The 18,493-nt window shown below is 37.4% G+C and overlaps 1 protein-coding gene across 1 annotated transcript; it reads right to left on the bottom strand.

Moving 5' to 3' along the window:
* Positions 1-7,299: 7,299 nt before the first annotated feature.
* LOC135153544 (uncharacterized) lies at positions 7,300-18,010 on the bottom strand. The gene is made up of 3 exons (XM_064096539.1): positions 17,300-18,010; positions 11,786-11,816; positions 7,300-9,356 (listed from the first exon to the last, which is right to left on the bottom strand). Exons 1-3 carry the CDS (start codon positions 17,685-17,687, stop codon positions 9,236-9,238), a joined length of 540 nt encoding a protein of 179 aa, XP_063952609.1. The 5' UTR covers positions 17,688-18,010; the 3' UTR covers positions 7,300-9,235.
* Between the last annotated feature and the right edge of the window lie 483 nt (positions 18,011-18,493).

Here is an 18,493-nt window from a genome sequence, read left to right as displayed (position 1 = left end):
GGGGGTGCCTAAGAAGTCCAGTCATTTGGCATGCCTGGGGCAATTTCGTTGGTATCAGAATAGGGGAATATAATTCAAAGAGCGATTTAAAAGTAAAGTGTAATTTGAATTATATATAAGATATGATTCACATATACAATATGATTATCAAATTATGATTTAATAAGAAGAGGGTTCACTTTATGCAAAAAAGGTAAACTGACTTAGATGTTAAAATAGAAAGCATAACTTCCCAATAAATCGGAGAAGGAATAATAAAGTTTTGACTGTTAAAAATCTCAAATTGGCAATTCAGTGGGTGGATTGTGGCAGGTGATAGGTTCACTCTCCTACTTGCCATCAAGAATTTGTGGTTGTCTCCTCGTCACCATTTTGAAAATTATTTATTGCATATTAATTGCCCTATAAGAGAAAATATTCTGAGTTAAACATGTTAACTATGAAAGATGGACATTCAGAAATGGAGGCAAAGCAGATTCCATCGAGGTTTGATTTAATAAACCTCTATATGAATTGCAGTGGCTTGAAACAAAAACAAATGTGGTCCATAGTATTTGGACAGGGGTATTATTAACGGTTACAGCCCGATAGACCGCGGGTCCGATAGTCCGCGGGTCCGATAGACCGCGGGTCCGATAGACCGCGGGTCCGATAGTCCGCGGTGTGTGTAAAATTATGATCAGGATATAGTGAGATCTAATGTCATCAAGAGGTCAAACGGTCAATGATACGAGTCCATGGGGTTCTGGAAAATATGGAAAATATTATCCCCATATTTTCATAGTCGGGGACTGTTACCCCCCCCCCCCCCGGAAATTTACCCTCTAGACGCCAATTACCCCTAGTACGGAGCCTTTCAAATGACATTGACTTGACGACATGGCGAGATACTTTATCTTGCCATGTCGACTAAATAAGCTTATTATGTCCGCATGGCGAGATACGTTATCCTGCCAAGTCCACATATATAAAGTTATACGTCAACATGGTGAGATATTTTATCTTGCCAAGTCGACTTGTAACAAGTTATATGTCAACATGGCGATATATCGGGATTCTCGCCGGGACTTGTACACTTCAGATCTCGCCATGTCGACATATTGACTTGACAAGATAGAATATATCGCCAAGTCGAAATAATAAGCTTATTAATTATACATGGCAAGATAAAGTATCACGCCATGTCGTCACGCCGATGGCATTTTAAAGGCTCCGTACTAAGGGTGATTATCCGGGGTAATTGTCTCGAGGGTAAATTTCTGGGGGTAACAGCTAGTCCCCGGCGGTAAAAATATGGGGATCATATTTTCCTTGAAGTAGTTGTCAGGGGATGATTGCCCTAATTTGGTAATTGTTATAGAACCCAGGCTCGGATCCAGGATTTCGTGAGAAGGGGGGCCCAAATTTGACCTGATTCTTGGCGCCCATGCGTACTTTTCCAAAAATTGCGCCCACTCCCTCCCAGCTAACTTAAGTGCCTTAAATGGATTTTGAATTATCTTATAATCACATTAAAAAAAGGCAATTAAAGACCACCCTTTTAATGTGTTCTTAAAAAATCCATGAATATAATAATGAAATATCAATGGGAGCGCGAAGCGCGAGCGATTTTTGGGGGTTTCAATTTGGTTTAACTTCTCACCAGAGTAGGCCCTACTAGAATATTGTGTGTAAACGGGAGCTGTAGTTTCTTTACTGGTTGTTTTAGAATAGCCTTCAATAATATTAATGATAGCTTCTTGGGAATAATGCAATTTCGAAGAAATCGACTCATTCTCCTCATTAGTGGCGTATGTATTCAGCATGGGTACACTGGGGGTGGGGGGTCTTGTTGAACTTTTGTAGAGGGCACCAAGATAACACATTGAGGTATTTCACAAGGCCTAAAAAAATAATGAGAACGCGAAGCGTGATCTGATTTTTTTTTTTTCATGTATTTTATCCTGAAAGCCTAATTCCGGGGCGGACCCAGCTTCCGCAAATAAGGAGGGGGGCGAATTTTTCACCCATATTTTCCCCGATCGGCCGCTCAATGTTGATTTTTTTGTTTGGTTTCTTTGAAGGGGTTGTTTCAGTGGCGTAATGAGCAAACAATTTTGAGGGGGCTCGATATGGCGTATCGCATAAAATTAATAAGAAGTTTCCAGTGAGCGAAGCGAGCAAGCAAATATGCTGACATTTTTATGACAAAAATACAAGGTTGTGATAGATTTTGACATAATATTTGGAAAATAATATATTTCATCCTAATCCCTTTACTTTTCTCTCTTTTTTTTCTTGGTCGTGCTTCTTTTTTCTTTTATTTATTTAATTTTTCTTGGGGGGGGGCAAAACGCCCATGTCCTAACATTCATTTCCTAGCTTTACTTTATAAACAACATAAAATAATGTGTAATAATCTCATAAGCCCTATGCAACCAAAAAAAAAATGAAATTTCATGTATTTTGTCCTGAAATTTGAAAATTCTGGGCAATGTTTGTGAACCTGAACAGAACGCGTTATGTAACTAGATAATTACCATGAGCGCGAAGCGCGATCAGAAGTGTTAAAGGACAAGTCCACCCCAACAAAAAGTTGCTTTGAATAGAAAGTGAAAAATTAAACAAACATAACACTAAAAATTTCATCAAAATCGAATGTAAAATAAGAAAGTTATAACATTTTTAATTTTTGCTTAATTTTTCAAAACATTTATATGCACATCCTGGTCGGTATGCAAATGAGGGGACCGATGACATCACCCACTCACTATTTCTTTTGTATTTTATTATGTGAAATATGAAATGTTTTGATTTTCTCGTCATTGTCATGTGAAACAACGTTTCATTCCTCCCTGAACACATGTAATTCAATTATTTTAACATTTTGTGGTTCAAGCAAGGGGGTCCTAATTGTCGAATTCATAAAAATTGAAATATTGTATTATTCAAACAATAAAAAACAAAAGAAATAGTGAGTGAGTGACATCATCGACTCTCTCATTTGCATATCACTGAGTCGAGCATAGAACTTTTTTTTTTTTGAAAAATAAGCGAAACTTTAAAATGTCATAACTTATTTTACAACCGATTTTGATGAAGTTTTCAGCGTTATTCATGTTTGATTTTTCTCTATTTATTCAAATCAACATTTTTTGGGTGGACTTGACCTTTAAATATGCATTCTGGCCTAGTCGAAAAGGCACCTGTTAAGGACGTTTTGCAGTTAGCCATTAAGACGATACATATTTCAAGAATTAAATAAAGTGTGCGCGAAGCGCGAGCTGAACATTTTTGATATTCCAACCTAAAAAGAAGAGATTTCAAACCCCCCAACGGACACTCGAGTCATGTTTTGTCAATCATCAAAAAGGATGGGTAATTTTTGGTGTCTTCATAAAGCAAGCGCAAAGCGCGAGCAGAAAATTTTTGATATTCTGATCTGAAACTGGATAATTTTAGTACGTTTTGAATAAGATCAAGCTGCGTATCTAAAAAAACATGCGTGCGCGTGTTTTAGAGTTAGACAGAATCTGCTTCTGAATACATTTCATTTTTCATCATGAAAATCAATAATGCGAGCGCAGAGCGCGAGTTGAAAATAATATTTGAAATTCTGATATGAAATGAGTCAATTTGAGCACTATTTACAGCACTGTGTATATAGGGAAATTGTGACGTCGATGTGGATAGCACTAAATAAATGATGCGAGCGCGAAGCGTGAGCTGATATTGTATTATTATTTTAACCTAGGATCGAGACATTTTAGGCCTAAGAATATTTTGTCATCATATAAGAATGATGGCTATCTTCTATTTCTTTTCCTAAAACGTGTCGATATTTATTTATGAAAAAGGGACAATTTAGTTATTATGAATTCATAAAAATTTTATTTCATATTTATTAATTTAATAAGCCTAATGAGTGTGTGAAATTTGTTGACTGTATATGAGGCCTGAAAACTGGAAATTTTAAGTATTTTCATAATCATGAATAGGATTCATTGGTTGATATATTTTTAGCAAATAACGCGAGCGCAAATCGCGATCCGAAATTTTTAAATGGGGGGAATTTAAGTAGTTTGTTATAGAATTAATATATAGGTGTACATAACTCACCAAAATGCGAGAGCACAGCGTTAGCATAGGCTTTCATTTTTTTTTTTAAATCGAGACACCTGAAAAGGAATATTTAGATAATCTTATATGAAATACAAAAAGGCAATAGGTAGGCCTACATAGCAAATAATGCGAGCGCACAAAATGATGCAAATGTTGATTCACACCATAAAACGGACATTTTCCAGAGAACTTAAAAAAATAAATTGGCAAAAAAAAAAAAATGAAAGATCGATGTCCGAGCTGAATTATGTTTTGTATATTGACTTCAAAACTTGATATTTTGAACTATATATCAGCCTATATTGACCGAGATATGTATTTCATCGAACAGGCAATGCGAGCGTGATGCACGAGCAAAATTTTAATATAGTGACATTAAATATTTTCAAAAATTATTTTCCAAGTCTTCTCCTGACCTTATTTTATTCACTCGTCTTCCTCCTTTTATGTTTCGTCTTCTTTTTTTCTCCTATCTTTTCCCTTCTTTTTTTCTTTCTTTTCCCGTTTTTCCCAATTTATTTGCTCCGTCAATAGGGGGAGGGGCCCTCGGGCCCCCTGGATTCGCCTTTGTTAGTAGTTGTAATGATGAACACGATGCATATCTATTAAGAAAATGCGAGCGCGAAGCGCTAGCTGAAAATTTTTATAATGATGAAATGAAAAGTACATTTTCAGTTGTCAGGTTAGAATATCAAATATTTTCAGCTTGCGCTTCTCGTTCGCATAAAAAAACTGTGAGGTCGGGATGCGTATATAACTAAACAATTTATTGATGCCAGCGCGAAGCGCGAGCTCAATTTTTTTATATACTGACTTAAGAAGGACTAAGGTATAATTCCTATTCTAATTGCTTGTCCTTTTTCTCTTCTTTTTTCTGTTTCTTACCCCATTTTTGCGCCACCATGAGGGGGGGGGGCAAAATCTTTGCCCCTTGAATCGGCCTATATGTTGACTTGAAAAACACTAACACTTACATGTAGGATTGATGCATACCTCATTGATGAAATATTGCGAGCGCGTAGCGCGAGCTGAATTTGATAATAACCCTTTTTGTGACCCTGAACAGGATATCTATCTCGCTAAACAAACTTAAAACTCGAAAACATTGTTTTGTCTATTATCGTAAAAACGGGATATTTTAATTCACCCGCATTAATTTAAGCTTTTTGGGCAGGACATATATTTCACTATAAACAGGCAATTCGAGCAATGTTGCGCCCCCGGTCAAAAATGAATTTGCATGAACATTAACTTGGCGCCCCCATGTGAAATAATACTTTGCCCCCCCCCCCCCCCCCCCCTCTGAAACATGTATTTGTCGCATTATGGTCAAAATTCAAATTGGCGCTCCCCTGGTTCAAACATCAATTTGGTGCCCCGCTAGATCGAACCTCAATTCGGCGCTCCCACAGTTCGAACATCAATTTGGCGCCCCCCTCCCCGTTCAAACATCAGTTCGGCACCCCATAGTTCGAATGTCATTTTGGCGCCGCCTAGTTCGACTATCAAATCGGCGTCCGGGTCAACATCTCTCTCTTTCGTTTCCCTTTTCCTTTTTTTCTTTTTTTTTTCTTTCTCTTATCCTCATTCCCCTTCCTTTCTCTTTCTTTCTCTCTTTCTTTCCTCCTCTTCCTCTCCCATTTTCTTCTTCTCTTCTTTTCCTTCCTCCTCTCTCTCTCTTTTAAGCTTCTCTTTATTTTCACCTTTTCTTCTCTTTTTTCTTGTCTTCCTTTCTCCCTTTTCTTCTCTTTCCCCCATCTTTTCTTTCCCACTTTTCTTCTCTTTTTTCCCGTCTTTTCTTTCTCTCTTTTCCTCTCTCTTTTCTCTTTTTCCTTCTCTTCCTTCCCCCTTACTCTCTCTTTTTTCTTCTCTTTTCCTCTATTCCCCTCTCTCTCTCTTTTCTTATCTTTCTTCCCATCTTCCTCTCTTTTCAAATATTATTCTCTTCCTTCCCCTTTTTTTTCTCATTTCTTTTCCCTCTTCCTCTTTTTTATCTCTCCCCCATTTTCTTTTTCTTTCCTTTCCCCCTTTTTCTCTTTTCATTTTTTTTTCTTCTCTCCCTCTCCTTCCCCCTCTCTCTTTTTCTTCTCTTCTTTTCCCTTCTTCCTCTCTCTCTCTCTCTTTTGTTCTTATCTTTCTTCCCATCTTCCTCTCTATTTAAATATTCTTCTCTTCCTTCTTCTTTTTTTTCTTCTTCTTTTTCCTCCTTTTCCTTTCTCCTTTCTTTTCTTCTCTTCATTTTCCCTCCTCTCTTTTTTTCTCTTCTCTTTCCCCCTTTTCTTCTCCCTTTTTCTTTGTCTTTCCTTTCCCCCTTTTTCTTCTCTTTTTTTCTTCTCTTCCTTTCTCCCTCTTACTCTCTTTTCTATTCTCTTTTTTCCCATCTTCCTCTCTCTCTTTTTATCCTCTCCCTTTTCCCCTCTTCCCCCCTCTTTTTTTGAGCTGGGGGTGGGGGTGAGGCAGTTCCCCCTCGGCCCCCCATGGATCCGCACCTGATAGAACCCCATGGTCTCGTATCATTTGATCTTTGGACCTCTCGATGACATTTGATATATCTGATCATAATTTTACACACACTGCGGACTATCGGACCCGCGGTCTATCGGACCCGCGGTCTATCGGACCCGCGGACTATCGGACCCGCGGTCTATCGGACCCGCGGTCTATCGGGATGTCCCCTTATTAACATCTACCTAGACCAGCCATTCTCAATTACTTTTTTTGAAGCGCCACATTTCATGTTGAGAATCTGTAATGCTCCACTGTCCATTGCGCAAACCAGCAATGTATCAGCGGAGGGGTTCAGAGGCCCCTGGTGGGGGTCGAGGGGGCAGAGCCCCCAGACGTTTTGGAATATGAGGCCTTTTAAATTGCCCAGAGGGGCTCTAATTAATATCAACAGAAGAAATACAAATGCCAACAAACTACACAATATCAATATCAAAAGAAAAATGACCAGTGACTTTTTCACAACATACCAATGATATCACTAGTTCAGACTGTTCTTCCCCAGATATATTGGCTGAAGCAAGTGGCGTAATGAGTAAAAAAAAAAATGAGGGGGCTAGATATGGCAGCTGAAGCAAAAATATTGAACTTTGCAATACAAATATCTATATTTTGACATAATATTAAGAAAATAATACAATATTCCACTCTTTCCCTTTCCTTTTCTTTTCTTTCCCTTTCTTTTTTTTTCTTGGCCATGAAACACTTGGGCCCCCCAATCGCCACCCCCATCTGTACGCCAGTGGTTGAAGCTACGTTCCCCGATTTTGCAAGGGCTGAAAATTAGGCGTTGCACTAGCTGCACTAACGCCCCAACTGCCCCTCTCTCTCTATAACTCACGTGCAGTATCGTTCATTCAGTTCATGTTAAGCAAGAGTGCATGCAGGCAATCACGGCAGACAATGCATCTGAGCATACATTTATTTCACTTTTACATCGGATTTTAATCGGCTTCAGAAACAATGTTTCTGCTTGTTATGTCCCAAATTCATAATCTTTTATGATCAGGATGTTCTTTGAATATCATATCATTTGATGTTTAACTCTTAACCAAAACGTATACTCTGGAAATGCAAAATTTCTCGCCGTTGAAATAGAAATCCTACAAACGGGGTTTTCAAATCACTTGTGCGGCACAAAAACTTTGTACAGCGTAGAATAAATAAAAAGGAGAACACCATCGATCCTCCATATTAGGGGTTATCGAGTGCTAAATTGGACAAAATTTGAGGAAATCAATTAGCAATTAAGTGTCAAGTAAAGAGTTTTTGTTTTCTCTTTGTATTAAAATGATCACCAAAACCTTATTGCCAGGTTACTGGTAGATAAATTTTTTCTCCCATATTTTTCCTTTATTTTTTATACCGGCTCCCAAGCGCCACTCCGCAAGGCTCGGTGCGCCACAAGTGGCGCGCGCGCCACCTATTGAGAACCCCTGACCTAGACAGAAGCTCTGGTACATAACCAAGACCTCTTTGCCATGCCACTTTATCTTGTTTTTCCTGTTTTTTCTCTCTTATACCACTCACTACAATGGGCGTTCATCCATCCTTGCCTCCTGCCTGAACAGTACAATACTACATTCAAGAAGAATAATGGGACCTGTGGTTTCCAAATTTAAAAGCTCAAGCGATTTCTGAATCAATGCACATCGTCAATCGGTTAATCTTTTATTGTGTTGATACTCCCTAATTTACAACAACCAGTTTACGATCTGCCGAACTGGTGCCTTTGATAAAGATTGAGAATGCAGTGGAAAGGCAGGAATATCAAACAAAAAATAAACATGATACAATATAATACATTACTGGTATCTGTAAAAGCCAATTATTTTCGCGTACAGATATTCTCAAGATTTCGGATCAGCAATGTCCCGAGCTGTTGTTTTCACGATTTGGTCACGATCGCCAAAATTTAAGTATATTCAGTACTCGATATTTCCCTAATTCAAATATACTAATAAGGATATCAATATTTTGTGAAAATATGTGGAAGTTCGGAATGCTGTTATCATAACTTTATTTGATTTTACATCCGATTTATTAGTATTCAGTTATGCCCGTTTCATCCGTGTATTCAACTAAAATTTGTGTAGGTTTTAGTGTTTGTTTCTGCTTATGATAACTCCCGTAGGAACTCGGCAGGACAGCTTTTTGCTGGTAAACGCTAAGCTGGTATATATCCAATTACCTATAGGAAACAATAATTTATGTCTAGGTTAATCAGTCATAGTGGCTGACCTTATACATGTACTAGACGACAGATATTACTATCGGGCCTTTTTATCAAATTGGAGACAATGGCAGAGTGGGGATTCGAACTCACAACCTTGCGATTATGAGTCCAATGCTCCATCCACTGGACCACTCAACCCGTTTTTAATATAAAAAAAATACGTAGTTTTAATATCAAATACATATGCTGGATTTGTGAAGGGCACAGTTTGCAGGGCTCGAACTATATATACAACAATAATTATCATCATGATCATTGAGATTAAAAAAAACATTGTAACATCACTATGTAGTGCATTACCATACTCATTAAAAAAAACATGGCATATGCTACGATTTCATACCGTTGCAATTTTCCATTCTAAAATCTAATTTCAGAACCAGTAAATAGGCCCTACCTTGCTTCTTTCCTGAATTTGGTTGTCTGTCTAGCCATTAGGCCAGTAGTTGTGTGGGTGTTGGCATACAGGGGCTGGACATGTTCCGTGATGTAGTCTTCGATGAATTTGACTGCCCTGAAAAAGAATGTGAAAGAAATAGGTCTATTCTATAATAACGAAGCAACCATTCCGAATTTTTTCGATAGCAGTTATTTGGTAATAAGTTTGTCGATTTTAGAGACGATAATTTTCATAATCCGCCAGATCATTAAAAATTATATGAGAAGTAAATTATACATATGAAATAATTACCCCTAGAGCAAAAACATGTTTACAGTGAGTTACATGAAATATATCAATTGAAAATCATTTCACATGAAACTTGCCAGCTTGTCCATCGAGAAAGGGACATATTTCATGTGCATTACTTTGTTCCCCCCCCCAAAAAAAAAAAAAAATTTACTGCTCCTTTTTTTCTATAAACGGATTCACCGGGAAAATAAATATCGATCACTGCAACAAGCCCTCTTACAAATTTACTTCTGGATTTTAATCAAGAAGCGAACTGTCCAACACTCTGCATGGTCTATCATTGACTGTGTCTTATGAAAAATAAGTCTTAGAATATAACTCTTTGAACTATAACTATCAATAATACAGAAATAATAGAGAAACTAAAATATTCGGAGAGGAAAAAAACTATTTCTGAGATATGAATGTATCAGGTAGTGAGTGAATCAGTGTTTCATCATTCACATGATTCAAGAGGGCCTATTTTGAAAGACTACACTGCTCAGAGTTGCATTATGGGTTATGAATTTGGTCGACTATGGATAGTTGAGGACTTGGGATGGTGCTATTGGGGCTGCTGGTTCATATTCCAACATAATCATTATGCAGTGGAGAATAAAAATGGGAAGATTGCAAAGTAGATCAGGCTGAACTTGCGCGAGAACGAAGCTTACTTACAACCAGAACGTCATTATATGACCGCCACAACATTTCTAACGTACTTGTTGTTTTTTAATACGTTTTATTCCAATGATTTTTATGATTTCATGTCGGAACGGGCGGAACTTTGGCAACCAATGTTTACTTTTCAATTGAAAATGATAAACCAGAGCACAGTCTTGCCGGATATAAGGTCGTTTCTGGGTAACCTAGCCGAGCACTGTTAACCCAAGACCAAAGATTATTTTTAAGGAATTCCACACAGTAGACCGTGTTGTGAAGTATACCGGGCGTGTGCTAGACAAAGATATACAATACTAAGAAAGAGAAATACAAATAGAATTGAGTAATGGGGGTTTAATCCGGTCACTATTTAAATAGCGGGCCATATAAGAGCACAAAAGTGTACGTTGCCCTAGCAGCATGCAGGGATCTTGAAAGTAAGTTGTGCATTGATCAACTAGGAACTTATTACAAAATAAACTATTTTTTGACTAACTAAAACAAATTCACGACAGAGAAATTACTTTATAAGCAAATAATATGTTCGAAGGTGCTTTATACGGTATTTGCTATCAGTTAAAATGGAATTTGTGAATATAAAATCAGGTTAATTGTACAGTACAGAGGCATGACTTAGTTTTAGATTAAATCAAGAGCTAGAGGCACTTATTTTGCATTACGTCTCAAGTCATGCTTACAAAGATTTATAGAGGAACATTTTTAAAGTTTCCAATTTCAGAGCCGGCCTGCGTTTTCTAATTTATAAAGTGCGTCTTGGTACCATTTTACTTCAAGATTTACGAAAACTTGAATAAACCTATTTATAATCTATAAATTGCCGATAAAATAATGAGAGCTTTGTGTTCATTCATGACATCATTACTTATAATAATATATACTAAGTATAATAATTCAATGTCCAACTTTCAAATTGAAAGCTGAAATTCATTATTATTATTATCATTATTATTAATTATTGTCAATAACATTCCTTTTAACACCTTAAAAAAACTATGTTCTTGTTAATGATTGGTTTTGAACAAAATCTTTCTTTGAAAGAAATAATTCGACAGTCTGTACTTTGGATATGCCTTGTTAATAATAAAATTAATACGGGGTTATCGCTTTAACGACGAATGACGTCTTCGAGAACATGGAAAATTAGTTGTCAATTGCCTTTCATGACAAAGGACAAACAAGAAGCCTTTGTTGAAATTTGGTGAATCAAAACAACAGTTTCGTCCTGAATCCTGGATGATTAAAAAAAAACATATTTGCAATTTTTCGTCAGCTCCGAAACTTAGGACGAAACTGCTGTTCTTGTTTACCAATATTCGACAAAAGAAATACCAGCAGTTCATTGTCATGTGACGGACATTTTTAATAGATTTACTGTGTTCTTGAATCCGTCTCCGTTGCAGTTACGAAAACTCCCATAGTGAGTGACTTAATATAATAAACAGCTCAGCCGACGTGGACATGTTGATCGTGTATAATAAGAGGCATTGCGGATTTCAGGATGGGTGCGTATATCCTAATTCTAATCCGCTTGGAAAAATAAATCAATGATTTTAAAAAATATATTTTTCTTTATTGGAGAAATTACATACCTTCCCGAAGCCGTATAGTCGCAGTAGACAACTGTTAAAAGGAAGGGGAAAAGAGAAAGAATATAGAAAGTGATTATAATGACGTATAACAGATAAAGCATCTCTACGCTTTACCACACATTCACGTTATCATAAAAGTAACGTCAACAGCTAATTGCCCACATAATAATGTAATTAATAAAAAAATATATAATCATTTAATTCGAACATGATATCATTGATTCAATTTCTTTTTGTATGTAGAGGAATAATAAGACAAAAATTTGAATTTGTTGTCGATCTAACACAAAAAAGACATTGCAAGAAAACAATTAAAGAACATACTTTTTTGTGACTTCTTGGTGGAGGATCAGATGTCCTCCCCTTTCCCTATTGGCGTAATGAGTTTTAAAAAGGGGGGTCAGAAGTGGCGTATTGGACAATCTTTTAAAAGGTGCAAGAGAGCGAAGCGAGCTGGCAAAATGTTAATCAGTTTGATACAAAACATATTTTGTGATAGATTTATAATATTCAGGAAATCATAATCACATATTTATTATACCCCTTTTCCTGTACTTTTCGTCCATTTTCCTTTTTTTTTATTAGTTGTGAAATTTTGGGGATCTGTGCCCACAAGCCCCCCCCCCCCCCCCCCCCCATCTGTACGCCAGTGCTTCCCCTAATACACCAACATCCGGAAATAGAATGGAATCACCAATGGATAGCGAAAGGACAGGGGATCCGGAATGAACTGATTTGAAAGCCATGACATAGACATGGAGATGGGTCAAGTTTTGAATAGTAGTGTAAAGGTGGCCGTACATAGATTAACACTTAAATTTACATTCACTGATTATCTATTAACAAAGTTTGCATTGAAACATCTGCCTTAAATACAAACACTTTACGATTTAGATCCGAAGTAAAGTCACGCGAACATGATCTAGTAAATTTGAAGGGGAAAAAGTGATCGCACCGGCTCTATTCATATATCCAAACACATTCGTACAAAGGAGCCATTTCTCTTATTTATGTCGATGTCATTGAAAATAACAACTAAAACGTACCGTATATCATTTTCATGTCAGTACCGGTCTGTGCATCGCTTACTAATGGAAATTTACTCTCAGTAAATACTAAAAAATAGTTCTGGATTGTCTGAATTTCAGATTGGTAGCATATTCTTATAAATTGCGTTTAGTCAGTTTTACTCCCAAATTAACCTTTTCACCTAAGATTCATGTATTCCTGTACTGTAGCATCGAGAGTTCATATCAAGTATTGATAACATCGACCTCACGACATTCATCATGTTCATATCGGTATTCTCCGGAAAAAATTGGAGGTCTTCGGAAGTGATCAATCCGTTGAAGTTGTGAAGTGAGTTGATGATGTTTCTCTCAAAGTGATTGATTTACACACACTTTGCAGAAATACATAGCGATAAGGTAATAGTGAAACAACGATTTAATGAAATTGTTTGTAAAAAAATCAAGCGAACGCGCCGTAATTTAAGAATTTGCGAAAAGGTAATCATAAGGGGTTGTTAGAGCACTGGTGGTGTGAACAAGGGCGGGTATTAGGATTTTATTTTCCATAGGGGCACAGAAAGTTATATCCAAATCCAAAGAGAAAGACTCAAGCACTCCGGTCGATCTTGGCGAAATTTCATATTTTGCATCCCTTCAAAATGTGCCGGGACCACTGTCATTCATAAGGGGGAAATCTTTTACTTCTATATACAATTTTGGCGAAAAGTGTGCATCTGCCACATGTACACGCCCCAACCATCCACACTTCACTTGTATCAGTGCAACTGGTTACAAAAGAAGGGTAAATAATGATATATGGTCAGGTGAGGTCACTCAACTGCCATGATATATCAGTCGGTATAACTCCCAATAATGTCTTTAGATATTTAACATTTCCATGAATATTGTGTTATCGCATATTATTACAACCATCGTACATAATAACAAGACTGTGTCAGTATGAACTCTCCAGGCCCACACATTACCTTGTTCCAATTTTCTTTGTCATAGTAACAAAGAGGTATATTTTTTCTTAAAGGATGGAATGCAAGCACGTACAGTCGGTAAATAAATAATTATATGGAAGTTTACACTCCATAAGTTTATTTGAACTTGGAAGAGAAAAGCAAGCATATTCTGACAATCTCAAGTCAATGACAAGACAAGAAGTGGTTTATGATCATTTATCTGTGTTTTTGTCACGTTGAAGAGGTTATTATCAATTTGGCAAATGGGGGGGGGGGGGTAATGAACTGAAATTCATATAAACCGTATTGCAAATTAGAGCCACAAGAAGGAGAATTGTAAAGAATGGGAGACGATTTTGACTCTTGAGAGAGCAATGTGAAAGAGAATATAGCTAGAGAGGCAGTGGGAGATAGAAAATGTGAAGAGAGAATGCGCGTAAAGAAAATAATCAAGCGTACAAAATAGTTTCACTGTATACAGCCATGGATAATAACACCATGGTACAACAACTGAAATTAATACGAAACAGATAACTGAACTTTATTACGGTACTAACAAGGAGTCTGCATGGTCTGCATAAAAACTTCATGCTCCATGGATACAGCCTTGGACGTACCATGGAAGATATAAATTTATATCATGCTAAGTTTATGCCTTTTCTGACCAGCTTGGAGCGCGGGGTCAAGAATGTATAACCCCGGGTACATATTCTGTTTCAGACTTATCATCAAGATGAGAATGCGAGTCGGAGAGGGGAGAGTAGGGTGGAGAAGAGGTGGACCAAACATCTATATGGTAAGGTTAACTTCATATGGCACGCAGGCAAACACGAGTAAGAGTACATTCATTTGTTTGCGAACAATGATCTGAATAAAACATAATAACTGAAGTGATTATTGGGATACAATGACTAACTATTCCAATCGCAATCACGTTCACTGAAGAAAAAGCACTGATCAGAATAGTGTACAGATCAGTGACCGACCTTTAACGTCACCATCCGAAAGACGTGACCAGGGTTCGAACCTCGAACCTCTGCATCAATTTGTAACTTCCCCCACATAGCTTAAATTACAGGCGCACGCCACAACGCCCAGTTGTGGGCGTGTGTAATATTCATTACACACCCTGTGTAACCTGTGTAATATTCATTGGTATACAGCCTAGTCTATACTCCAGACCCAATTATTGAGAAAAACTTCAAAGCTACCACCTATATCCTGCACTTGATATAAAACTACAAAACAATAACTGAGTCTGGAGTACAGACTAGGCTGCATACAAATGAATATTACACAGGGTCTTAGTTTTGTAGTTGGTTGGGTCTTAGTTTTGTCTCGAATACATGGGATAGAGGTGGTAGGTTTGAAGTCGGTGTTTCTCAATAAAAGGGTCTGGAGTACAGACTAGGCTGCATACAAATGAATATTACACAGGGTCTTAGTTTTGTAGTTGGTTGAGTCTAGTCTGCTATGCAGACTCTGAATGGCTCGTGAAGTGGGATCTGCAGCTGGTTTGCGAAGCAAACCAGCCTGAAAGGGCGAGCGAAGCGAGCCATTTCAGATCTGCAGCTCCAGTAGACCTAGTCTGCTATGCAGACTCCTTGAATCAGCTGTGATACACACACTGCAGATGTGGGCCTACAATTGTAGACTAGGTTGGGTCTTAGTTTTGTAGTACATAGGATATAGGTTGTAGGTTTGAAGTATTTCTCAATAATTGAGTCTGGAGTACAGACTAGGCTGCATACAAATGAATATTACACAGGGTCTTAGTTTTGTAGTTGGTTGGGTCTTAGTTTTGTAGTATATATATGGGGTCTTGGGTCTTAGGTCTTAGGTCTTCGTTTTGTAGACACCCTGTTTGGGTGTAGAGCTAAAAAAAAAAATAAACCTGATGCAAAATCACAAAGGTTAGAACTTCATCTGAAAAAACTGACTGTAAACAGAGATAATACTAGTACTCTATTATCTATACCAGAAAAGACTGAAAAAACTGAAAAAATCTTACTGTAAACAGAGATAATACTAGTACTCTATTATCTATACCAGAAAAGAGACGGGCTAGCTTCATTACCCGGCTTCATTAGCAGTTGAATATAGTTGAAAAGCTTCACAAGGAAGAATTGGATAGAAATTAGCAAAGCAAACTAAAGGGGAGAGAAGATGCTTGGATAAAGGGAGGGGAGGAGATATAAAGAGGGGGGGGGGTTCCAAGACGCTTCGGCTTTGCGGCGCATAACCCAATCCAATTCACGTTATCAATGACTAGACAACTCAAGTTTGAGGTTAAGAGGCTAAATTAATCCTTCTTGATAATCAGCGTCCCGTTAAAACTACTGAAAGGGATGGTCCGGGCTGAAAGTATGTATAGCTTAATAAATAGAGTAGAATTCACTGAGCAAAATGCTGAAAATTTCATCAAAATCGGATAACAAATAACAAAGTTATTGAATTTTAAAGTTTAGCAATATTTTGTGAAAACAGTCGTCATGAATATTCATTAGGTGGGCTGATGATGTCACATCTCCACTTGTTCTTTTGTATTTTATTATATGAAATTAGGTTTATTCAAATTTTTTCCTCCAAGAACTAGAAAAATTGGATTGACAACTGATTTAGTGCATTAGATATTCATTGCTGCAACTTATTTCATTATAAGGGAGATATATTATTCACACAAGTATGAAATAATGAAAAAATTATGATTTTATGTAATAACATAAGAAAACGGAAAGTGGAGATGCGACATCATCAGATCACCTAATGAATATTCATGACGACTGTTTTCACAAAATATTGCTAAATTTTAAACTTAAATAACTTTATTATTTGTTATCCGATTTCAATGATATTTTCGGCATTTTGCTCAGTAAATTCTACTCTATGTATTAATATATAAATATTTTCAGCCCGGACCATCCCTTTAATTCTATTATTCCTGTACATTTTGTACAAAGTCATAGAAGTTTGAAGAGGAAAAGATTAGGTGACCTTTGCACAGAAAGGGATAATAGATTAAGGGAGGGTGGTAAATCGATCGGCTTACGTTGATCAGAACCGGATACATCATGATCGATACACTTTTATTAGGCGTATAATTTTCACCTCCGGCACTTACATAATGAAATGGTCGGATTTTTTTCCAATATCATCTTGATAACTTTTGCCAGAAATCAAATAATGTTTGTTTAATTTATTCCCATTATCCCATATTAAATATACACTCAAATCATACAAGTTCAAAATTAACAGATCATATATAAAATGTGGAGGAGAACAGAACCCCCAGCGCCAAACAATAAAACTGCGACTGTTCTTCCATGGAGCTATTTAAACACATGCATTGAACAACGCATATATTACATAAAGCAAAAGTACATCATTATAATATGACACACAACTATACTTATTCGCATACATTAAAACCCTGACGTGACAATTAATTACCACCACAAAAATAACAGAGATAGGGCCTAGTGAGCTACAAGTAGTCCGCATGATATCTAAACAAAAAAATATAGCTGCAAACTCACTCTCTCTGTTTCCATAAGGGCCATCGAACACCGTTTCGTTTCCGACCACGTTCTCTTCTACATGCTTAGCGATGGCGGCGTGTTCGTCGAAAGTCTCATCGTCGACGTCCAGTTCGCCTTCTTCCTCGATGTCGTTGCCGGCCCCTTGGCTTGAGTTGGCTACCGATACCTTACGGGCGTGCGACAAAGAACTTTGCCGGACCGAGCGACGAATACTGCCGAAAACGTATCGGTCGACGGCATCGTAGTTGTCGGCTGCAGGGGGGATTACTTCATCTGCTTTGGCAAACGACACCTTGTTGTTCTCATTACTATCCATCGAAGAAATGGTTTGTGGCACAGCAGACAAATGGAAACGAATTGGAAGAAACCATAAAAGAGCATACATTCAATAAAAAAACTCGCTATGTCGTCTGCTTTTTATTTGATGAATTCGTTTACATCCAATGCGTGCTGTACAAGCTCATGTTCGACCATAATTATGGTCGCTAATAATAATGTTCCTCATCCAGAAACCAAACATACAACATCGAAGCGCATGTATTCGTCCACAATAGAAGCTGAAGTGCTTTTGAGTACCGGTTTTAGGCTGTTATTGTTGATCTTTCAAACGCACCACGCTTATATTATTCCGAAAGCAAGGGCCGACTCCTGTTCAACTTGGGTGACTCTCCACTAATATATGTTTTTGTTGTAGAGCAACCCTTATACAAAGTTCGACGTGTACACCCACGCGCGACGCAGAATAAACTTTTCTGTTTATTGCCCATGCCAGTAGTTCAGTATAGTGGGCCAGTGGGGTAGTGGTATGCGGAATTGGAGGCATACATTCTGAACTTCTGACTTAAGTCTCGACAAACCACTTCTCAGGTTTCAACTATATGTAATCGGAAACAAAACATTTGTCTTCCAAAAGAGTTAAGGAAATTCCTGTCGCAGACGCTTTTCATGGCGTTCACATGCTTTGTATGTATTGGGACTCACCCTAAAACCCTCCCCCAATAAAAAAAAAACTAGACATATTTGAAAAAAAGGAAGAAGATATTTGCGTTCAAGAATAGTTTTCAACGATTTTCCTGCCTCTTGCGCTAATTTCCAGTATTTGGGCATATGGGAACTGGAAGGTTTATATTGAAAAGTTATTTGAGCTGTCAATTTTATTTTTTGTTATAACTTATGAATGATCTGAATACA

This window comes from Lytechinus pictus, chromosome 3 (assembly GCF_037042905.1).
Source record: "Lytechinus pictus isolate F3 Inbred chromosome 3, Lp3.0, whole genome shotgun sequence".
Taxonomy (NCBI): domain Eukaryota; kingdom Metazoa; phylum Echinodermata; class Echinoidea; order Temnopleuroida; family Toxopneustidae; genus Lytechinus; species Lytechinus pictus.
Note: the sequence above shows the minus strand (reverse complement) of the source record. Positions and strands in the feature narration are given on the sequence as shown.

Excerpts from the sequence above, each read along its gene's own strand:
- LOC135153544 (XM_064096539.1), bottom strand. The coding sequence starts at position 17,687 with ATGTATGCTCTTTTATGGTTTCTTCCAATTCGTTTCCATTTGTCTGCT. Across the intron at positions 11,817-17,299 it reads CCCTTATGGAAACAGAGAGA|TTGTCTACTGCGACTATACG; the intron begins GTGAGTTTGCAG and ends TCCTTTTAACAG. Across the intron at positions 9,357-11,785 it reads GACTATACGGCTTCGGGAAG|GGCAGTCAAATTCATCGAAG; the intron begins GTATGTAATTTC and ends ATTCTTTTTCAG.